General features: G+C 41.6%; 1 protein-coding gene across 2 annotated transcripts in view; it reads left to right on the forward strand.

Moving 5' to 3' along the window:
• Nucleotides 1-23,307, forward strand: part of MYO16 (myosin XVI) — a 575,450-nt gene that overhangs the window by 457,977 nt on the left and 94,166 nt on the right. For both annotated transcript variants that reach the window (XM_039547002.1, XM_039546990.1), the window contains 3 exons: nucleotides 2,137-2,312; nucleotides 7,625-7,705; nucleotides 7,956-8,161. In XM_039547002.1, the coding sequence (XP_039402936.1) occupies nucleotides 2,137-2,312; nucleotides 7,625-7,705; nucleotides 7,956-8,161 (463 nt within the window). The remainder of the gene's footprint in view (nucleotides 1-2,136; nucleotides 2,313-7,624; nucleotides 7,706-7,955; nucleotides 8,162-23,307) is intronic.

Genomic DNA, 23,307 nt, shown 5'->3' on the forward strand with positions numbered 1-23,307 from the left:
TCTCCAAGGTGCTCCTGTAAAGCAAAAAGCACATGATAATAAATATAGGGACTCTATCACCATAGCATCTGAAAAAGAGAATTTAAATAAATAAAATAAATAACAGCAATGAGGGAAATTAATAAGAATTAGGAGTTAGATTTTATTTTGGTATTCCACTATATATTTACATTCTAGTATAAACTATTCTCATGTCACTTTCTAAAATCTTAACCTAGATTTCTCACAAAACCCCTTCTTCTTCCTCCCCACCCACACCCAGTCTTAAAGAATTAATAATGCAATCATTTTCTAGCCTTCCATGTTAGTTCTGCAGCCTGACTTATCATTTGTCCCATGGAAGGACAACTGAGCTTTTATTCTGAATTTTCAACCCTCAGTCAGCTCACAGATTAGTTTGGTGCTTAGTTTCCATTCCAAGCAAAGCTTTTACCAAGTCTACCCAGCTGACTTTTTCCTTACGGGAAAAATTTTAGAATATGAGTCTACTCAGCCTGTGACTAGCATAACACTCACCAGCAGATGTTCACTAAAGTTCAGTTACCATTGTTTATTTGTCATATTTTTTTCATGTCTTGTCATGCCGATCCCCTTTATGGAACATCCTACTCTTGCCTGCCAAACCAGTACTCTCTTGTTTAAATTCCCCTTAAAAACTCATCTCTTCTGTGCTATCCACAAAAAGTGAGTCAAAAATAGATAGTAGCGTATTGCTCTTATTTTGGCACACATATTAAAAACTACCCTGAAGCTCTGTAATATGCACATGTTTAAAATGAACAACTGTGAAATCAGGTTGCTACAACTCTCTCTTCTCTTTCCCATCCCTTATTGTTTGTCACCCATCATAGTTTCTGGGTTAACTGCACATTTGACACCCTTCCCCTCCTTGGTTTCCTCAAAGGCACACACTTAACGTTTCAGGCCCTACCTGTCACCTTTCTTGGGTAGAAACCTGTGTCTCTCTGCCTCCAGGAATTTAGGCTTACAGTTGCTCTGCTTCTCACAGGGATTTCCCCAGCAGCTGTGACCAGGGTTCAGCACATGTGGTTTGCTCTTTCTCCAGGGGTTGCAACAGTATACTCCAGCTACCAGTCAGTCTTCACAAAGCATACTACATTTATTCTTGGGGCAAACGCATCACAGAGAAAACATAAAAAACAAGAAATGATCCTGCACACATGGTAAAAGTTTACCAGAGGTCACCCACCTCTAACACAGGTCTCTGGTAGGAGCCCATCTTTCAAAGCTCTCAATAGGTTTGCTCTTTGGATATCAAGTTTCAGATCAAGAACAATCTTGGACAGTTCAATTGGTTCTTTGTATAGTTTAGGCCTTTGATCTCTGGCCTCCTGTAACAGGCCCTTTTTCAGGGACCAAAGCTTCAGAAGCTGGGTTTTGGCATAACTGTTGTTGGGAAATTTTGCATTAAGCATCACTCAGGGATTTTCCAGGAAAACAATTCAGCCAGGACCATGGAAACACTTATTGTCTAAAAAGTCCATGCATTTCTGGCACATTTCAATATAATAGTCTTTTCAGGATTGCATGCTTCCCAGGTCTCACATCTGTCACAACTCTCACTTGTTGTGTCATGTCAGATTATTTTTCTTTGTCTCAGATACAGTGTCTTTATCTGACTTCTGTGAAGTGCCTAGTATACATCTGGATGCTACAAAATATCATACAATTTTTACAGCATATGTTTATTTTACACTATTTAAGTCATATAGGTGCAAGCTACAGTAACTAATTAGGAGTCCAGAATATAGCAAAACATCCAAAATAATCATCACCCAACACTGAAGTTTAGACAGACCTGTAACACAGAATCCTAAACTTTATTTGGTGTTGCTTAGTGCCCCTATTCAGTTCAATTTAAGCATATTTTGACATAAGTACATTTAAAAACAATCACTGATGACTGACAACCTGGGATAATCGAATGCTATTGGACTTGGATTAGAATAACTAACAATGCATAAATGCAAAACTTAATGGGCTGTTCATTTGAAATAGTTTATGCTTTGTCTTGTTTAATACTATCTCCTGCTGTGTGTGTCCTGTTCCTTTCACTGTGTATGTGATTTTTCTCACCTGTATCTTATCTGTGCATTAATTTTCTTTTTCTCCCAGCTAGTGAAAATATAGTCATCAATCAGTTTTTCCAGTCTAAACTGACACAGACAGGATCCCTTGTCCCTCCATATCATTCTCTTCAAATTAGAGGATCCAAAGCAGCCTTGCTCAATAAGAAAACATCAGTAGCCTACACAAGAGGAGAAGCAAAGAAATATATGGAGCTCAGTAAGGTAGGAGTTTGGCACCTTTTTTTCACCCTTGAAGAACACTAGAGCAAAACCTTTCCTCATTGACTATAATCTGGGTATTTCAGAAAGCTGCATAAATTCCAGGCAACATTCTAAATTTTACTTGTTGAAATAATCAAACACACCATTCTGATTGCAAAGCAACTGAGGAAACTATACAATATTATTGTTGATTGAAGGATCTCTGAAATCTACTGTTTTCCCTGGACAATATAGAAGTGAGTTCAACAAAATTATTATGTGGAACACTGTATGCTTCATCTATGTAGCTGTCATAATGAATGTAAAATAATTTAAGGGACAGTAAACTTAGAAGGATAAATTTATCTTCCTTAATCTGTTGGTATTCATCACTTGAGAGGTTTATGATTTACAAGCAATAATTGTATGTTCATGCATATATGTGGTATATTGGTTAAACTCTCATTCTCTGCCTGATTGTTTATACCATAAAAATTAAAGATGACCAGAACAGTAGACAATGTTAAGGTATGGTTGGAGTTGGCAGGAGAACTGTAGTGTAGGCCTTTGTATATATCAATATAAATCTATTGAGCTGAAATTAAAATCCCTCAGTATCTGAATTGGTCTTCACTTCCATTACCTGATTTCAGCCAAAAGTAAAAACAAAAAAGGAAACCACAACAATTGGGAGACTATCCAGAACAATCCATTGTTCAATTGCAACATTGTCCCTTGCAGGACAACATTTTGTCTTCCTCACTGAATCAAAAGATTTTGTAAAGTTATTGCCATTTTATAGTAGTGAAAATCAGTTAAAACAAATTATGTGGAAGGGTTTAGTGAACCTAAAAACTTGGAGTATTACCTTTAAATAGAAGTCACATAATTGCTAAATCTAAGTTTGAAGCTATCATGGAATATTACGTCTTTCTAGAAAAGCAGGAAAGGTGTTCCCCGAACAGAGAAGATGTATCACTAGGCCTGTTGAGTTGCACAGTTTTGTCTTTTGACATACAGCTGTAAAAAATCAATTCCAGCCACAGGATTACAGAGTTTGCTCTCACATCTATTTGTGGGATGATCTATGCAGGTAACGCCAATGAATACTAATGGGAGTTTTTCATAAAAATGCCCCAGGAAATTAGTATGACAACAGTTTACTCCCACTCTAAGTAAACTCAATAGCAATATGGCTATTGACTTCAATGGTGCTGGTTTGAACCCTAGACCTTTAAAAATGTGTTTGAGACCTTAATCTCCTTTTTTCCAACACACAGCCTACAGAATCTATCCAGGGAAAGTATCTATTAACTAATTAATGTATCCATTAATTAATTATTATTTAGAATAACTGGGCATAGGAGTTATCTGTCTCCTTACTAACAAAATAACCCCATTTTGAAAGCCATAAGCACAACACCTTTCTTAAGTTTATCATGGGGGTGAGGGTGGGGGGCTTAGAAAGCAGAAGAGGCCACACAGGAGGAAGGAAGAAGGAATGCTCATAAGGTTTTATTAACTGGAGAGGGGTGATTTCCTCATGTGTTTGGGAGGGCTTTGGCAGCTGGTTGAGACTTGTCTCATTACAGAAGGCAGTGGGAAGAGATGAGCTAGGAGGTGTCCATGAGTGGGGATGGATAGGGCTGGGAGATGTAATTCAGATAGCAATGGTTTGAAGTGCCCATGTCACTGACTGGTAGAAGGAAATAAGAGTGGGTTGTGGTTTGGGAGGGGAGGAGAGGAGAGGTAGTAGGAGGTGATATTTTTAGGTAGATGATGTCTTCAGAGGTGGGTTGGTTGTGATTCCCATTCCCCTGCTGCTTCCCACTTCCTCTCTACTTTAAAGCTCATTTCAGCTTTAGCTCTTTCACAGGCTTAGCTAATTTCTTGTGTTTCTAAACACGCCCACTCACCTGCATATATCTGTGTGCTCACAGGCAACATTTCCTCATTGATTTGGAGCATACTACCAAAAAATGAGTTTAGGCACATCTGTGAAAGTCATGTGCTCCTTTGCAGCACTATCTGTGGTGGTAGTGATGAGGGTAATGCACCAGTCCAGTACACAGTTGGATCTGAAATCAAGTCATAATTCTGGAATGCACAGTAGGTCATGGTAGACCTGATGTCTGGTCATCCTCCTCCCAGTGAGGCTACAAACAAATTATACTCCAGACTGTGAAACTCCTACAGGCTGTGTGGTCTCCTGGCACAGAAGAGACAAATAAGGCCAAAATAGGAAGTTATTATTCATACTCTCACAACTCTCATGTGCTCACATCACCTCTTCTCCTTCCAGCCCCTTGGTAGCTTCCTGATGCAGACTTTTTTGGCCTTGCTCTACACCAGGGGTCGGCAACCTCTGGCACGTGGCTTGCCAGGGTAAGCACCCTGGTGGGCTGGCCAGTTTGTTTACCTGCCGCATCCACAGGTTCAGCAGATCGTGGCTCCCACTGGCCGCGGTCCGCCATCCCAGGCCAATGGGGGTGGTGGGAAGCCGCGGCCAGCACATCCCTCAGCCGCGTCGCTTCCCGCAGCCCCCATTGGCCTGGGACGGTGAACCACGGCCAGGGGGAGCCGCAATTGGCCGAACCTGCCGATGCGGCAGGTAAACAAACTGGCCTGGCTCACCAGGGTGCTTACCCTGGCGAGCCACGTGCCAGAGGTTACTGACCCCTGCTCTACACACTGATCTTTCCCTTGCACGGATCAGCCTTACAGCAGCTTTTATAAACTGGAAGACTAAATATAAAGTATTTGACTAGCTAAAGCTTTTTTATCACTGTTGACTCTTCATTGTGACTTTTCTGGATCATTTTAACTGTTAGTCTCCAAAGAGAATCATAGAAATACAGGCTGGAATGGACCTCAAGAGGTCATCAAGTCCAGGCCCCCTGCACTGAGGCAGGACCAAGTAAACTTAAGTCATCCATATGCAAGAAACCCCACGGTAGGCATATTTGGGATAAATACACGAATTACAAGATTATTGGGATTTAAAACTTTAAAATATTGTGGAAGTAAAAACATATTGTTGGTTTCTCCTTCTAACAGTAATTATGGAGCTAGACACCCACACTTTCTCTTGTAGATCTGTCAGAGGTACAAGATTTTCAAATATAAAACATTCTTGTCAAAGCCAAATTTGGTGTCTGTGAAGAGCTGAAAGGAGATTTAGAATGTATATGGAGAATTAAGACATGATTTGGTACAACTCTTATTTCTGAATCCAAAGAAGAAAATGTTCATGTTTAGGATAGTTTTGATTAAACTCGTGTTCTGTTCCTACCTCCCTGTTCTCCAGTAGCCCTAACCCCAGAGGGAGGAAGCAAAGCTGTGGGTGTAACACAACAGACTGGGAGTTAAGCAACCAGAATTTTGTTCCTGGGTTTGCTACTGAATCAATGAGTGAATTTGAGCTAGTCACTTAATTTGTGTGTGTGCCACACTTTCCCTTATCTGTAAAATTGAGATGACACCTGCATAAAATTAATTACCCACATTTCTAAACCATTTTAGGATCTATGGATGAAAAACATTATAAAAGTGCTAAGTTTTGTTATTAAGAGATCTGGGCTCTGCAGACCTCCAGTCTCTGTGTGAGGATGGAGATGATTTTTTTTTTCAAATCTTGTTCCACTCTGTGTGAGATTTAAAAGAGTAAACAGCTGCAGTGTCCAGCAGGGTGATTAAGTTGTGGGGCAATGCAATTCTTCTATAAACAGGATTTGACCTGGATGTGGTTAGATGAGTATGTACACATGCATTTTGGTACAACTGGATAGTATGGGAGTTGGCTAGAACATACCAACTCTGAGACAAAGGGAGTTATGGGCCAAGTGGACTAGAAAAATGGAACTGAAAGAGGGTCAAAGGGTAAAAGATTGTCACAGATATGTATAAATATCCATGGATGTGAATAGTATCTTAATTCTTGGTGAAATCTTAGGGAAAGTCTACAATTAAAATGCTTCAGCTGCGTTGCTGTAGCACGTCAGTGAAGATGCTACTATGCTGACAGGAGAGCTTCACCTCTACAAGAAGCAGTACCTATGTCAATGGAAGAAACCCTCCATAGCACTGTCTACATGGGAGGTTAGGTCAGTATAACTGTGTCGTTCAGGGGTGTGGATTTTTCACAACCCAGAGCAACATAGTCATACTGATATAAGTTTGTAGTGTAGACCTGGCATTAGACCAGGCTTCCCAAACTTGGTTCGCGGCTTGTTCATGGTAAGGCCATGGTGGGCCGTGAGACACTTTGTTTACCTGAGCGTCCGCAGGTACGGCCACTCACAGCTCCCAGTAGCTGCAGTTTGCTGTTCCTGGCCAATGGGAGCTGCGGGAGGTGGTGGCCCAGCCTGCGCCGCTTCCCACAGCTCCCATTGGCTGGGAACGGTGAACCACAGCCACTGGGAGCTGTGAGCGGCCATACCTGTGGGCACTCAGGTAAATAAAGCATCTCACGGCCCACCAGGGGCTCACCCTGAACAAGCTGTGAACCAAGTTTGGGAACCCCTGCATTAGAATCTAGTTGTCTGCCAGCCCTAATTTAGAAACCTCAGCAGAAGAAGCCAGCTTCTTGTGGCTCTTCTTAAGATAATTCATCTTTACAGTATTCTATCAAAGATACAAAGTGGACACTATTAAAAGGTTTTGTTTTCTGTGTTTACTAGTAGATATTACTGGTCCTGGTGGTACAGGAAATACCTGCTCATACTAATCATATTTTACATGATTTTAAAAAAAGAAACGTTTTAACTACATTCACCTGTAACAGGAGAAAAAAATAATTCATTCATGAATATCAGGGTTTTTTCATTCATAATTTACCATTATCCCTGGGAATTGTTGAATCCCATAGCCATTCAAAACCCATCTAGTGACGAAGGGGGTCTTTGCAGAAAGAAATATTATGATATGCAATATATATGTTATACTCAATCTACAAGCTCTGATGCCATAACAAAAATTTTATTTTGCCTCATTCTCAGAAGGAATGATTTTACATATGCACATATACTTATCTTCAGTGTAACAGTACATTTACATGCTGTCTTCAAATGGAATTTTGCACATACAATCGTACATGTCCACTTTTGAAATCAAAACTTTATTAATAGCCTTGGTTGTGCAGATTTCTGTGGGCATCTAGCTATTCTCCTGGCTATTTTTAAAAATCTAGCCTCAAGTGATTTTTTTGCTATATGACATGATTCAAACACAGCTTTATATTTGCCTTTATTAGCGAACTGCTTTACCAAGGAAAATTATAATACTTGGCCTGTATTGGGATAACAATGTTCTGTGTACACTTTTCTCACCCGCAGTTGTTGAAAAAGAAAGGAACTTCCACATTTCTTCAGAGACTGGAACGAGGGGGCCCACTCACTATGGCCACGCAGCTCAGGGTTAGTAAATATTTGCTAGACAAAGACTTATATGAAAGTTTTAAGCACAGAATGAAACTGTACAGATTACAAGGACAAGCAGAAGTATGATTTGCCTGAGTTACCAATTTGTGCATTCAGGTCAAGCCTTTTAAGAAAATGATGTGAAATACATTCTTTTAAAAAGGTAGATATATCTTATGTTATGCAACTCTTTCACTTCTGACAAATGACTGTTTGAAAATCTGTTGGGTTTTATTTCTCTCCACAGAAATCACTCTCAGATATTATTGGGAAGCTTCAGAACTGCACACCTCATTCTGTTCATTGTATCAAACCCAATAACTCTAAGCTTCCAGAGTCTTTTGATAATTTTTACGTGTCTGCTCAGCTGCAGTATATTGGTGTCCTAGAAATGGTGAAAATCATACGGCATGGTTATCCAGTACGCCTCTCTTTCACTGACTTCTTGTCAAGGTAAATTCTTTTGAGTTTGATAAAAGCTTTTTATTACCTACAGCACAGTGCCTTCTGTCATATTGTGTAAGTGTTTACACTGTTATTTTGTTGATGAGCCTTTCAGATTTTCTTTAGAGAAAAATTACTTGAGCTGGCATAGAGCACAGTTCTTTAAATTGAAGGAATCATGCACATGATGCATAAATAAATCTTATTTATGAACTATTTCTTGATCAAATATGCAAATGATTGAACTTTAGTAGCATCAATATATAGCGTAAACCATTAGCATAATATCACCATGTAATTTTTGTTTTAAATTGGTTTAGAACAGGAATGGTCACATCACTTTCATCATCATTTTCTAGTTTGTTATTGGGCTCTTGTGAGATCTAGTATTCATATCTCAAGTACTGGTTTATTTTGGTGCTTAGTCTGGTGAGGGGCTACAAGTGTTTATACCATAAATCCACATTTCACTGCTGCTATCAGGAAAAAAAGGGAATATTTGAAAAGGTGTGGCAAAGGGGAGGAAAGCAGAAATGTACCACCACTTTGGGGGCCAAACCATCACTTTTCCTCCTCCCTTTTAATCACTGCTTTTTGTAGGTTTCTGTTATATTTTCACAAACATCTTTTAATACTGCAGCAAAATTAAAGTGAATGTTGTCTGATCAAAAGAAATACAAGAAAAGAAATTTGACATCTTTTCATATATTTAGGTGTATTTTTTTACTCAGAGAAGGGAGTACACTTAAAATACTTATTTTGAAACGATTATTTTGATTACAGTAACTGCTAGTTTGATGATACTCTGCAAGCTCACCAAACAGGAGAAAAACAGCCCAACACTATTCTCCTGCAGAAAGGTGCTGCCTGCTAACCTCAGTGCTATCAACCTGCTGTGTGGGATGCGGGGGACTGCGGGGAGGGAGCCCCTACTCTCAATTGAGTGCATGGAGTGCATGTCACAGGACCATTCTTAATCCTCTTTGCATGCTTTGCTCTGTCACCATCTGGCCAATTGTATTTAGATTTTATTTTTTGGAAATTGGAGGAGGAACATAAGCTCCTTAGATCAGACCTGGGTTTTCATTTACCTTGCTAAGGTGTTGTGACGAAGTGGGAATGTTCTTAATGTTTTCTCTGAATACTATGTGGGTGCCTCAGTTTCCCCTATGCAGTTCTTAAGTATCTAGGTGGTGTGATAAGGATGTGTGATTGTTGCAGAGCCCTAAAGGGCCAGTGTGATGGTGACTGCACAGAGAATGGCCGACACCCTGTCTCCTGGCAACTGATGGACTGGGCCCCTCCCCTGCAAAGGTACCAACTGAAGGTGTTGGAGAACAAAGAGATCAGGTGGTCTCCTGGCCTGGGAAAGAGAAAGAGGCCAGAGGAGGGGATGGAGGGAGTTTCAGTTTGGAGCTGGCTGGGGAAATGGAGGGGGGCCCAGATGGGGTTCTGGCCATTCTGGCCCCAAGATGGACCTGACTTAGGGATCCTGTTCTCTGTACCTACAAGCACTGGTTTGGACTGTGTTTCTGTCATCTAATAAACCTTCTGTTTTACTAGCTGGCTGAGAGTTATGTCTGACTGCGGAATTGGGGTGCAAGGCCCACTGGCTTCCCCAGGAGCTCCGCCTGTATGGACTCGCTGTGGGAAGCGCTCGCTGTGGGAAGCGCACGGTGTGAGAAGGGGATGCTGAATGCTCTGAGGTCAGACCCAGGAAGGTTGAAGCTATGTAAGCTTCTTGCCCCGGAGACAGTATGCTCACAAAGAGGAGGTATGCTCCCCCAGAGTCCTGACTTGCTTCGTATGGAGTAGTTCCAGAGCATTGCCCGGTGACTCCGTGACAAGTGTCATGTGTATTTGTCATCATTTGCACTTGTACCAAATCACCATTGTAACATCCTCAGTATCCATGGGTAAGGCTGTGATTTAGTCATGGAGGCCATGGAAGTCACGGATTCTGTGACTTCCAAAGACCTCTGTGATTTCAGCCAGTGCCGGCTGAGAGCTACAGGGTCCCCTGCCGCCTGCGGAGGCAGGAAGCTGGGGGGTACCCCTGCAGCACCTGACCACTGTGAAGGCAGGGAGAACCCCACAGCTCCCCAACACCGCTCCTGGCCACCACAGGTCGCAGGGGGGATTGGCCACTCCCGGCTGCTGTGGGCAGCAGGCGGGTACCGGAGGCAAAGGGAATCCCTGCTGCTCCCAGCCGCCGCTGTGGTAGGGGGAATCCCACTGCTCCTGGCTGCCGCGGAGGGTAGGGTGAATCCCCAGAGCTCCCGACCACGGCAGGTGGCAGGGAGGATCCCCACTGCTCCCAGCCACTGTGGGTGGCAAGAGGGACCCAGCCACTCCCAGCCACTGTGGAGGGCAGGGGGAATCCCCAGAGCTCCCGACCATGGCAGGTGGCAGGGGGGATCCTTGGAACTCCAAGCTGCTGCAGGTGGCAGGGGGGACCCTGGCAGCTCCCAGCGACAGTGGGAGGTAGGGAAGATCTCCAGAGCTCTGGGCCTCCGCAGGAGGCAGAGGACAGCCCTGCAGCTTGGAGCTGCCAGCAGAGGGGGACCCTGTAGCTCCCAGTCCCTCCCACCCCACTACCCCCGGGCTACCCATTTTGTCACGGGTATTTTTAGTAAAAGTTAAGGACAGGTCACAGGCTTCCGTGATATTTTCATTATTGCCAATGACCTGTCTGTGACTTTTACTAAAAATATCTATGACAAAAACTTACCCTTATCCATGAGGAAATACTTACTTCTTCATTTCTACGAGATTCTTTATTCTGGCTATTTTGCTACTTAGCCTGAGACAGGTAGTTCTATGATTTTGGTCCCTCTGGGCAACAATAGTGAATTGGGGTGCAATCTGGGATAGTGTTAGACCTTCAGGACCAGCTCCAGAGTATGCTCATTCTTCTGTGAAAGGTTTTTTACTGCGGTGCCATTGGATCAGAATGTTGAGAAGGTGTCTGGGCCTCTGTCTGCAGCTGGCCTCAGCTTCATCTGCAATGGATTTAAAGGCACATATATCAGATCACAAATGGGTGTTCTCCTTCATGTTGTAGGAAGTAAACATCAACTTGTTATATCTAATTAGGGCACTCTTAATCCAAAATAAATATCCACATACAGCCTTGCACTTAAATAACTAAAGTTGTGAATTACAACCAATGTAGCTATTGGTTCCAGAGAAGCCCAGTATGTCTGCAGCTGTTAAGGAGCCAGGCTGAGAATCTGGGGGGGATGCCTTCTGTTCTAAATTGGGGTACAGTGTAAGCATCCCATGTAAGAGAAGGATAATGAGCTGGAAGAGGCCTTGAGAAATGCTAGAGATTTGTTAGTTGCCACCTCACAAAGCCACAGAAACAAGGTTGTAATGATTGGTAGATAGGCCCATAAGCAAACATTTTAACTGGACACTTCAAACTCAAGAAGTTCTGTCATTCTCAGAAGCCCAAGGGATGAGAGATTAACACATCCCTTACCTTCATTCTCAAAGAGTGCGCGCGGTGACTCTTTGATTGGCTGAGTTGTAATGAATGTAGTTGTGTATTCAGCAGCAATTGTTACCAAATGGAGGGGTTTTCTTTCCTCCAAGGCTGAATCTGCTATCTCTACAGTGTTCCCAGCCTTTGCCAGTCCAAGGAGCAAAGGATAATTGTAGTAGATCTCAAAGCACTTTACAAAAATAGTAATTGAGGGCAGGATCCCAACTTGATGGTATATCACATTGCTGCTAGAGCCCTTGTTCAGTCCCATTTTAGGAGGGAGTTGTTTTTTATGTTTTTTTTTATTAGTCTCTATTAATATAACCTGGGTGATATGGCCAGGATAAATAATTGGTTAAATGGTAAGTTTAAAAGGGGAATGCTTTTCTAAGGGCAAATAAATTGATTGATTGTTTGAAGTAGTGGCCTTTGTGGAAAAGGAATGGTATAACAGGACATATGGGTATCATATTAGCAAGAAGGTACTGTTCCATTTTTCTGGGCTGCATTTAGATTAATTTGTTTTATTGTTTATTAACTATGAATAAATATAAGTAGTCTCCAATGTATGTGGTGAGTCATTTTGTAATATTTGGGTGGGGGGGCTGAAGAAAGGAAATTGTTAAGAAAAGGTTACTGTATACAGGAATGTTGCTTCCTGAGCAATGATACTTTAATCAGTAATACTATTACTTTTTTGGCTTAATCACTTCAGCTTCTGGAATATAGAATTAAAAGTTAACAGTTGCTCAATAAACTAGTCAATCACCAAGGATCACTGACCTGGACTGAAATCTTCTGGAAGTTCTGGTTAAGTTGTAGTAGTGCCAGTTACTGTCAATGAATATGTAATAAATACTACAAATAGATACTATTAAATGCTGTAAACAGCACGAGTATAGCTGTCAAATGATAAATATGATTACTGTGGGATTTGCCAACTCTTGCTGCAGTAGTTCTGCTGAATGTGCCTGCAGTGTTGGCTCAATTTGTAAAGCTTATCAAGCAGCATACAACAAAACAGAAGTGCCTACAATTTATTTAAAACTTTTGAAAAATTATATTCACAACTTCTGCTTTAACCTCTTAAGAATTTGTACATCTTGGACACATCTCAAAAAAGTTATACTGGCATTAGAAAAGATTCAGAGAAGGGCAACTAAAATGATTAGGGGTTTGGAACGGGTCCCATATGAGGAGAGATTAAAGAGGCTAGGACTTTTCAGCTTGGAAAAGAGGAGACTAAGGGGGGATATGACAGAGGTATATAAAATCATGAGTGATGTGGAGAAAATGAATAAGGAAAAGTTAAAGAACTAGGGGCCACCAAATGAAATTAATGGGCAGCAGGTTTAAAACAAATGAAAAGAAGTTCTTCTCCACACAGTGCACAGTCCACTTGTGGAACTCCTTGCCTGAGGGGGTTGTGAAGGCTAGGACTATATCAAGGTTTAAAAAAGAACTGGATAAATTCATGGAGGTTAAGTCCAATAATGGCTATTAGCCAGGCTGGGTAAGGAATGGTGTCCCTAGTCTCTGTTTGTCAGAGGGTGGTGATGGACGGCAGAAGAGAGATCACATGATCATTAGGTTCACTCCCTCTGGGGCACCTGGCATTGGCCACTGTTGGCAGACAGGATACTGGGCTGGATGGACCTTTGGTCTGACCCAATATGGCCATTCTTATGTTCTTAGATTTTGAAATCCTAGCCTCCCTTTTTATGCCTGCACTTTGCATACACAATCAATGTCATACAGACATCAAAGTACCTGATTTGTAAGCAAAAATCTGATATGTGGAAGAAATCGATAATCTTTTCACTAATGTATTTTTCTGCTGGAAAGAAAACAAATAGCAACAGAAGTAAAAAAGAGACTGTGTTCACACAGCCCTCCCAAACCATTGTACTTTCTAGTTTTTGTGTTAACAATCACAATGTATCATACAACCTATGGACAGATGATGTCCAACCAGACTTTCACTGGGAACTGAGTAACAGACTTGATGTTTGTTGGTGTCGTATGCAACTGCAGAACATGCATAATATCCAAGAACCACTAGTGTAGAATCACAGGGACAAAAAGCTTTGAGGCACTGAAAGAGTCCAGTCATATTAGCAGCACTTCCTCGACCCTAAGCTCTCTGTATCAATTAATGAAATGGAAGCTGGCTGAGCTTCATGTCAGTCACCTCACTTGGTGCTCAAGACAAACCTGTAAAAGCCATTTTTTAAAATAGTGATAATGTTCAAGGACCCATCCAAAGTAATGAGCCAACCTTATGTTTCTTTCTCACTGAGGCAGAAGGATAGAGCTGTTAAAGTATGTTCAAGTAGGGTGAGGCAGTAACGTGTTCCTGTTTTCTTGTTCATTATTTGAAACAAGTTTATTGTGGCCCCATCTTTCCCAAATTATTTTCTAAAATGACATTTTGCATCTTGGATTAGAAACTAACAAAATTAAGGCTAAAAGAGAACCTCCCTGCCCCAGGTACAAATTTTATGGGACACTTTTGTAGCCTAATACAACCCTAGAGGAGCACCCCCTTGTGGGCATTTGCCACGTTTCTTTTACTGGACCCAAACTTTGAGTCCCATGTGTTCTTGACTTGCTGGGCCTGGGCAGAGTTTAGGTACTGTCTCTGGCTCTGGGCCTCTCACACTCCATGTCCAGACCCAACGTCTGACAGTCCTCTTGGCAGTAGGGACCTCACAGTCTAGGCCCTGAAACTAGTGACAGTTCCCTCAAGCCTCCCCAGCAGCTGCTGCATGATGAGACAGTTCACTGAGACTGTAGAATCTGTAGTTTACTGTTCCCCTCCGTGGAACTACATGACAGCCTAGGCAAGTAAAGGAATTTTCAATCAACATCCACTTTGCTCACAGAGAAAAAAGAGATATGCAAATCTATAGAAGAACACCAAGCACACAAACTATACAAATCATAGATATGTAGGACTGGAAGGGATCTTGATAGGTCATCTAGTCCAGTCCCTGAGGCAGGAATAAGTATTATCTAGACTACCCCTGAGAGATGTGTCTCACCTATTCCTAAAATCCTCCAATGACAGAGATTCCACAACCATTCTAGATAATTTTGTGCTTAATTACCCTGAGAGTTAGAAAGTTTTTTCCTAATGTCTAATCTAATTCTCCTTTGCTGCAATTTAAGTTCATTATTTCTAATCCTGTCCTCAGTGATTAAGGACAACAATTTATCACCCTCCTCTTTATAACAATGTTTTATGTGCTTGGAAACTGTTATCATGTCCCCCCTTGGTCTTCTCATGTCCCGACTAAACAAATCCAGGTTTTTTCAATCTTTCCTCACTGGTCATATTTTCTAGACCTTTAATCATCTTTCTTGCTCTTCTCTGGACTTTCTCCAATTTGTCCATATCTTTCCTAGAGTGTGGTGCCCAGAACTGGACACAATACTACAGTTGATACCTTATCTGTGCTGAGTAGAGCAGAAGAATTACATCCTGTGTCATGCTTACAACACTCCTACCAATACATTCCAGAACAATGTTTGCTTTTTTTTGCAACAATATTACATTGTTGACTCATATGTAGCTTGTGATCCACTATTACCCTCAGGTTCTTTTCTGTAGTATTCCATCCTAGGCAGTCATTTCTAATTTTGTATTTCTGCAATTGATTATTGCTTCCTAAGTGTAGTACTTTGCATTTGTCCTTCTTGAACTTCATCCTGCTTATTTCAGACCATTTCTTCAGTTTGTCAAGTTCATTTTGAATTCTAATCCCGGACAACAAAGTGCTTGCAACCCCTCCTATTATCTGTAAACTTTACAAGTGTTCTCTGAATGCCATTATGCAGATCGTGATATTGAATAGAACCGGATCCAAGGCAGATCCCTGCAGGACCCCACTCACTATGCCCTTCCAGCCTGATGTGAGCCCTTGATAACTACTCTCTGAGTACGGTTTTCCTAACAGTTATGCACTCACCTTGTGGGTTAGTCTAGGCTATATTTCCTTACTTTGTTTATGACAAGGTCATGTGAGACAGTATCAAATGCCTTACTGAAGTCAAGGTATATCACATCTATTGCTTTCCCTAACCCCCACATCCACAATGCTTGCTATCCCATCAAAGAAGGATATTAGGTTGGTTTGATGTGAATTGTTCTTGACAAATCCATGTTGACTGCTACTTATCACATTATCTTCTAGCTGCTTACAAACTGATGGTTTGTTATTTGTTCCATTATCTTTCTGGGTGCCAAAGTTAAGAAATCTCTGCCTCTGTTTCTTCACTACTCCAAGAGTCCTTTGGGATTTGGTCAGTGTCTTTTCACAGTTCCAGAGTTCTCCTCTTCCTCCTACCCATTCTTGACTATTTCTGCTTCTGGTCTCTTTACTCAAAAATAGCCTGTGGGACAGTCTCCCTTTTATAAAATTGCAGTCCCCTTTTTCAAGAGACTACCCTCAGGTGATCTTAGTTGAGAAGAATCAGTTCTTCGAATAGTGTCCCTATGGGTGCTTCACTTCATATGTGCAATGTGCCTTTAATGGGAGATCTTCATTAGCAGTATCCATTCAGCCCACGCATGCACTGCTGATATCCTCATGCCCTACACTTATGCTACATCAGGCTGCGTGGGTGAATGCCCTCAGTTCCTTCTCTAAGCCTGGGGCAGAGCTTAGCATGTCCACATTGTACCTGGGCTGCTTGCTGACTTAGATCTAACTTAGTTTATTTTAGGTTAGCTACTTAGTTAGTAGTAGTAGTTATTTAGCTACTGGTTATTTGAGAGACTGTTTTATGTCTTTTGGGGAAAACTTGTCTGTGAGGGGTTCACCAGGGTTTAAATGTTACCTCTTGTGTAAAGAAGCTATCCTAGTCAGCAACGGATACCCATCTATGTGCATTTGCTGCCCAGGAAGTTGCATGTCTCACAGAAGTGTAACTTCTAATTAGCCCTCAAATCCAGGGCACGGAAGAACTGGGAAATCAAGGTACAACTGTTAATGATAGAGCGCTCCCTTTGCCCTACATCAGAGTCAGGTCAGAAGAACCTCCCTGTATATCCATCTCCAAGGTTCTCCAGCACCTCTTCAACCTCGGTGCAACATTCTCCTACAAAGGAGACTTCCTCTAAAGGGAAATACTTCCTCAGAAACTTCCTCTAAAGATCTTAAGAAAAGGCACTCTTACTACCTTCTGAAAAATCCACCTCAAAAAGACCTCACTCTCCAACCAGGTCAGTGGCCTCAGAGACTTTATCCTCGAGGCTCAGTACTGTAAAGGCAAAGGGCTCCTCCGGTACCAGTAAGCCATGAAAATCCCATAGCTCTTCTAAGAGTAAGCATAGCACTGAGAAGACTCCAGTACCATCTTGCGGAGATGGTATGAGCAAACATAAAAGACCGGTACTGTCGGACTTAACCATTTTCCCAGGACCTCACTGAGCTCTTTGGTACTGTGTAAGACTAGCCTTCATCTATGTCAGCACTGTCTGCGAAGCACTCAAAATCCTCAGGACTGTCCTGCAGGGACAAACATACTGTGCTACCAGTACCACGACTTAACTCCACTCAGTACCACAAGACTTTAGGTACCTAAAGAACTTATTGGTGACTGTTGAACCACAATCTCCATTGCTCGCAGGTACCAACTCTCTCGGTAACAAGAACCACTCAGTCTCCGGACACTTATACACTCCTGGTACCATCACCTCCCCTTTCGGTTGGAACTCCCCCATTAGAGGCAAAAAGAGGTGATGGAGACCTACCTTCAGTATTATCAATGTCTGTCCAGTATTCTTCTGTGTACCCATGCAGAAACCTCCTTTCTCAAAGAGACACGGAATATGTGTGGGAACCTCATCAGTCTTGGTGGGAGCAAACCTGGATGCCATCCCCTCCCCCATATGGTCCTTAATGGCCATATTGGGATCCATGGGCAGCGTATTGCTGACAGTTCTCCAGGGCCACACCCTTCTCTCATTGGGATGACAGGGGCATTCAAGTTTCTTCTCTTCAGCAACAGGAGGAAATGTTCAAGGATCAGGAGGATAGGGCAGACAAAGAAGATACTCCTCAAACAACAATCTTGTCCTTATCACCTTATGAGGTAGTAATGCCTCCTCCTCCATCTACGGCTGGTGATCTTTGGCAGTTTCAAAACCTTATTAAAGGGTGGCGGACTTCCTACAGAAGCCTCTTGAGGAGATTAAAGACTCTCAACATAAACTGTTGGATATTCTTCACTCTGTGACACCCTCCAGAGTTGCCCTTCCTATCAGTGAGGCTCTGCTGGAACCTGCGAAAACCATTTGGCAAACCTGGCTACAGTAACATCTACAAGTAAGAGAACTGATAAAAAGTATTATGTTCCCACCAAGGACTTGGAGTTCCTCTTTTCTCACCCTATTTTCTCACCCAAACAATAGTGGTACAAGTCCACCCTGTATGACAGAGACTAGAAGGGACGTTCTGGGTAGAAACTCTTACTTATTGGTCTCTGTACAATTCCTCATTGCAAATTACCCGGTGCTGATGGCCAAATAAAACTTTACAAATTGTGCAGAATATGTTTCCTTTATTCAGCACCTTCTTCCAGACCAAATGGAACAATTTCAAGCTACCATTACTGAGGGGCAGTTCATAGCCAGAATATCTCTTCTGGCAGCTCTTGGTGCTGCACATATCTGCACAGGGCATCCTGGTTTTCCAGAATATGTAGAGGATCTCCTGTTTGGTGGACTGAAGTTGTTTGCATAGAATACCACAATGGCTTGCACTTTTGTGACAGAACATGTGAGATTATGCCTTCACTGGTTCTAGGGGTGATTCAGATCAGTTTACTCACCAAAAAGGCACGACCTAGACAAACACGTGTCAGTTCCTTAACAGGAAAAACACTCTCTCTAGACTGTTGAAAGGCTCATCACAATGTAGGAGAGGGTGTTCCCTTCCTCCAACCAACACCAATGATAACTGTTGTGAGGCAAACTTGCAGCCAGCCCAGTGCTGCTCACTTAGCAGCCATGACTGCTACTGACCAACTCCAGCCCTTCATCCACCTCCTGACCCCCAGACCCTTGGACTGACTCCAACCTGGCTCCAACCCTTGGCCTGCATCTGGACTCCGACTACAATATTGATTTTGGTTTATCTACAGATTTGGATAATCCTGCTTCAACTTTGGCCCGCATCTGGACTCTGATTATGACACTTATGGACTTGCCTATGAATTCTGACTCGGTTCTGACCCAAGGTCTTTTCCCAAACCCCAGTTTCAGCACAGCCCCCAGCCTGTTCCTGATCCTCTGTTTGACTTCGACCACCTCTCCAACCACTAGACCTGACTGCCTGGAACCAGAGCCTAACAACTATACCCATGGATGAATCTTTGTTAGGATGGAGGGTGCACCTTGGTTCTCTCATGGTACAGGGCAGGTGGTCATCCCAAGAAATCATCCTCCATATGAACCTGTTGGAGCGTAGAGAGGTCAGAAATGCCTGTCTCCATTTTCTGCCTTTCATCAGACACAGGTCTATCAAACTCATGAGAGACAACGTGCCCTGCAAATTCTATATCAATTGGCAGGGGAGGAGCAAGATCCCTCTCCCTCTGAGCTAAAGCAATTATAGTATGGAACTAGTGCATAAAACATTGCATAGGAATCTCAGCAATGTATCTCCTGGGCAGGTAAAATGTCACAGACAATGCTTTCAGCAGGTGTTTTTCCCAAGACTACAAATGGGAGTTGGATTCCCATGTTCTTCTCAGCATATTTCAGACTTGGGGGTTTCTGGAAGTGGATCTCTCCACCCCAGCTATGAACAAAAAAGGCCATCTATTCTGTTCAAAGGGGGATCTAGGTCACAATTCCTTGGGGGATGCCTTCCTCCACACTTGGATGAAGATGCTGTTTTATGTGTGTTTCCCCCAGCATCTTTCATTCTCAGAATGGTACACAAAATCAGACAGGATAAGTCCAGAGTTATCCTAATAGCACCGACATGTTCGAGGCAGATGTGGTTTCCTTACCTGCTTCACCTAGCTCTTTGTCCAGCGTTGAATCTTCCAATCACTGCTCAACTCCTCTCCCAGAATGACAGTCATCCCAATCTGAGCATCCTCTATCTCAAGGCGTGGCTCCCTGATGGTTCATGGGGTTAGAGTCAACCTGTTCTGGAAAGGTACAACAGATATTACTAAATAGTAGGAAAGATTCTACCAGAAATACCTGCAAAAGTGGAGAAGATTTTGTCACTGGTTGGAGCTTCAGAAAGCTGATTATTACAAAAAAAAAACCCATTCAAGAGGAGTTAACATTTTGATTATTTCATTCTTAAGGACAATTTAAAAAGATGACAAAACTAATCAGTTCTTATTGCAAATATTGTGATGAGGCTAAAATGTCACAATAATAGGTTCTTATGATAATCATGGCAATAGGTAGAGGGGAATACATACAATGACTATTTTAATTACAGTGTGATGTTTTTAATCTGACTGCAATTTTGAAGTTCCCCGTAGAAGTCATACTTCACTGAATTTAAAATCTGCAGTTCTGTTCAGGTTCATCCACAGCCCTCATTGCTGTGGTATCTGATCACCTTCCAGAAGAGCAGTCAGGGATCTGACTGTTAATCTCTCACAAACAGTTCTTTCTTTTTTCCTCTCTCCTTTTCCTCAGAAAGAAATTATGAGAGTATTTTTAAACTATATATTGAGAGTGCAAAAAGTGGAGAAGCTAGCTTTGTGTTAGCAGGAAATGTTGATCTAAATATACCCCAAACTTTCTATGAAGAAAGGAAACTGCAGAACAGTCTGCAGACACTAATGAACAGGTTAGGCAGGACATTAGTAAGAATTATGTAGTAAGTACACCTACAAAGTGACAGGTGATCAGATTGGCTGGCCTATTTTAGCCCTAGTGTATAACACTAAAAAATAACTGCTCATGGACTAGTGCCTGAGATGCCATTAATCCTTATGAGAGAAACTGGTGTAAATTGGCATTGTTCCATTCAAGAAAATGAAGTTACACCAAGTCTAGATTTGGCCTATTATGTAATATGGTGTGACAGATTTAGAAACTGAATTGTGGTTCTCATTAGTGTTGATATTAGAATCATTTTTGTTTGACAAAATAAAGTAAGCATTCTTCTCTTGAAATATACCTTCCATGTACATTTTTTCATGAGATCAGTGCTGAGTCAGCAGAAAAGATAGAGCAAGTCAAAAATGTTGAAACTGTCATTTTGAGGACACTGCAAATACAAATTAAAAATGTGACAAAGACAAATTTACCTCGACTCTGGATGCCATGTGCAAAGCTAAAACTGAGCGAGTCTGGAAGTGAAAGTATTTCTTTGTAACTAGACAAGGAAGTTTCAGGAAGCACCAAACTCTACCAAAATGCCTTCCTTAGTGAAAGGGGAAAACAATTTAGAGTTGGGAGGTCTCACAGAGAAGGTGCATATTGTCAATGTATAGTCATGGGATCACTGGGTACCAATGTACATTAAAGAGAAAAAAAAACTCATACAGAGCAAACTGAGAAATAGAATAGAAATAGAAACTGAGAATACTCAGTTTTTCTGGGGAGAAAATCTCTAGCCCCTGAGACAGATCCAATGGAAGTCTATATTTATTTGATTTTGGCACAGTACTTGCATTAGTATGGCCCCAGTCGTCAGCTTCACCCAAACTGTGCTTCTTGCAGGACTTGAATTGGTGGCAAAGTCGGCCGTATGCCATCTTTGTGCTTCCCCCACCCAATCTGTGTGGCACCAGGAACCAGTTTGACTCTGGCATAATTCAGAGCAATCTTTGAGCTATTCTGAATTATCAGTGGCTTGTTAGAGCCCTCTAACTATTACCCAGACAGGAATCTCCACAACTGAGTGCACTCTGTTTTTCCTGATATGCCCCCACACTAGGATGTGAGATGGAAAGTGGTGGCGGATTTACACCACTCAAAAATTTGGTCAGGCCAAGGGAAATCCCTGGGTGCACTCCTTTGTGCCAATGGAGCAATGCCAAGAGACAGTAGCAGAGGTTGGTTTCTGGCCCTGTAACTCCTATGAGCACACTTAAAAAGTCAGTTAAACATACAATACTTCTTAGATTAAAATAACCTCAGGATCTGGTTTTTATCCTCTGGGAAGGCCTTTAATTTAGCTGTCTCCCACATTCTCTCTTACTCCTGTATAACCCCCCAAATTAAATAAATATGGTAACTAGGTGTATGCAACCCAAATAAATATTTTCCCAAAAGGCCTGAATATGGGCTCTTATTTTGTCTGCTTTGGTTTCATTATAAATATTTGTCACATCCCCAATCACAATGCTTGCAGGGAAGGAAGGAGTTGATGTGTGATGAGGGAGGTTCACATGCGTAAATAGTGTAATCAGAAGACTATCATGTCATCAGATTACATTAAAGCTATGTCTACACTACAAAGTTAAATCGATTTAAATTATGTTGATGTACAGCCACTGGTGTAATTAAACTACTGTTGCATGTCCACACTATGCTCCTTGTAGCTATCCCACTGTGCAGCTGGCTGCAGGATGTTTTGGGAAGGTTTTGCAGGTGCCTCATGGGGGGCAGGTTCAGCATCACATGATACATGTTTCTCAATCCCATCATGCCATTGGCATCCTATTAGGTTTCCAGCCGCTTTTCAACTGCCCTGGTAACCTGTGTTCTAGAGGTTTTTCTCCTTTTAAATACAATTTCTCTGAAAACTTTAAAAAGTTAATTCCAGTTACAGAGTTATTAAGTGCCAACCTTGGTATCTCTGGACTGACATCCTGGCCCAATTCCCATATATATCCACTAGAAATTGACTTTTCCATCTCTCAGGGTTAACCAAATATTTATTAAAGGAATAAATAACTTTTTGTTATCCTGCTGTATCCTTATAATTTTCACGCATTTTGTGCGTGCATGAATTTTAAAACTCATGCTGTTTCCAAACAGGAGGATACAGCACCAAGATAGCATCATAATAGGTGCCGTATGAATACCTAGATTAGAAAAAATAGATTTAAATTAGATTAGTTTACTAAGGCAAATTAATCAAAAGTTCTTCACTCATATCCCAAAAAGCTGCCCAAATTCTGTCAGAAACTAGCAACTAACAAAGTTAAAAGATTTCAGCCCCCTTATGTTTCTACCAAGATAATGATTCTTAACTACCTCATAATTTATGGGTAGCACATAATGACAAAGACAAATGCTCAGAGAATTATACATGGTAGTAAGAAGCTTCTTTAAATGTCTGACATAGGAATAAACCTGTTAAAAGAAATTATTATCAGCCACTACTATCTATACAAATCTGTACACATTAAAATGCTTCTAAGCAAATTCCTGTTAAACAAATAAACCTCTTAAATTAATAAAAACACAGACCAGCTGAGAGAAAAAACATTTTAAAGAAATAAATCCATTGTACATTAGTTTATGCAATACAAATATGTAAGACAACAGAATTGCCTGGTTAAGGAGCAAATTTTGACAAGAATAGACTAATTTACTTAAATAACGTAGCTTTAAAAGAACAATTGTTCGGTCATTGATTAAGTCAATATATCTGTATTTCCCCGTGGCCAGAACAAAATACGCTGGTTTACTCCCAGCTTGACTGCTAGTACTTTCCCAACATGTGACTCGATA

The sequence above is a fragment of the Mauremys reevesii genome, linkage group 1, assembly GCF_016161935.1.
Source record: "Mauremys reevesii isolate NIE-2019 linkage group 1, ASM1616193v1, whole genome shotgun sequence".
NCBI lineage: Eukaryota > Metazoa > Chordata > Testudines > Geoemydidae > Mauremys > Mauremys reevesii.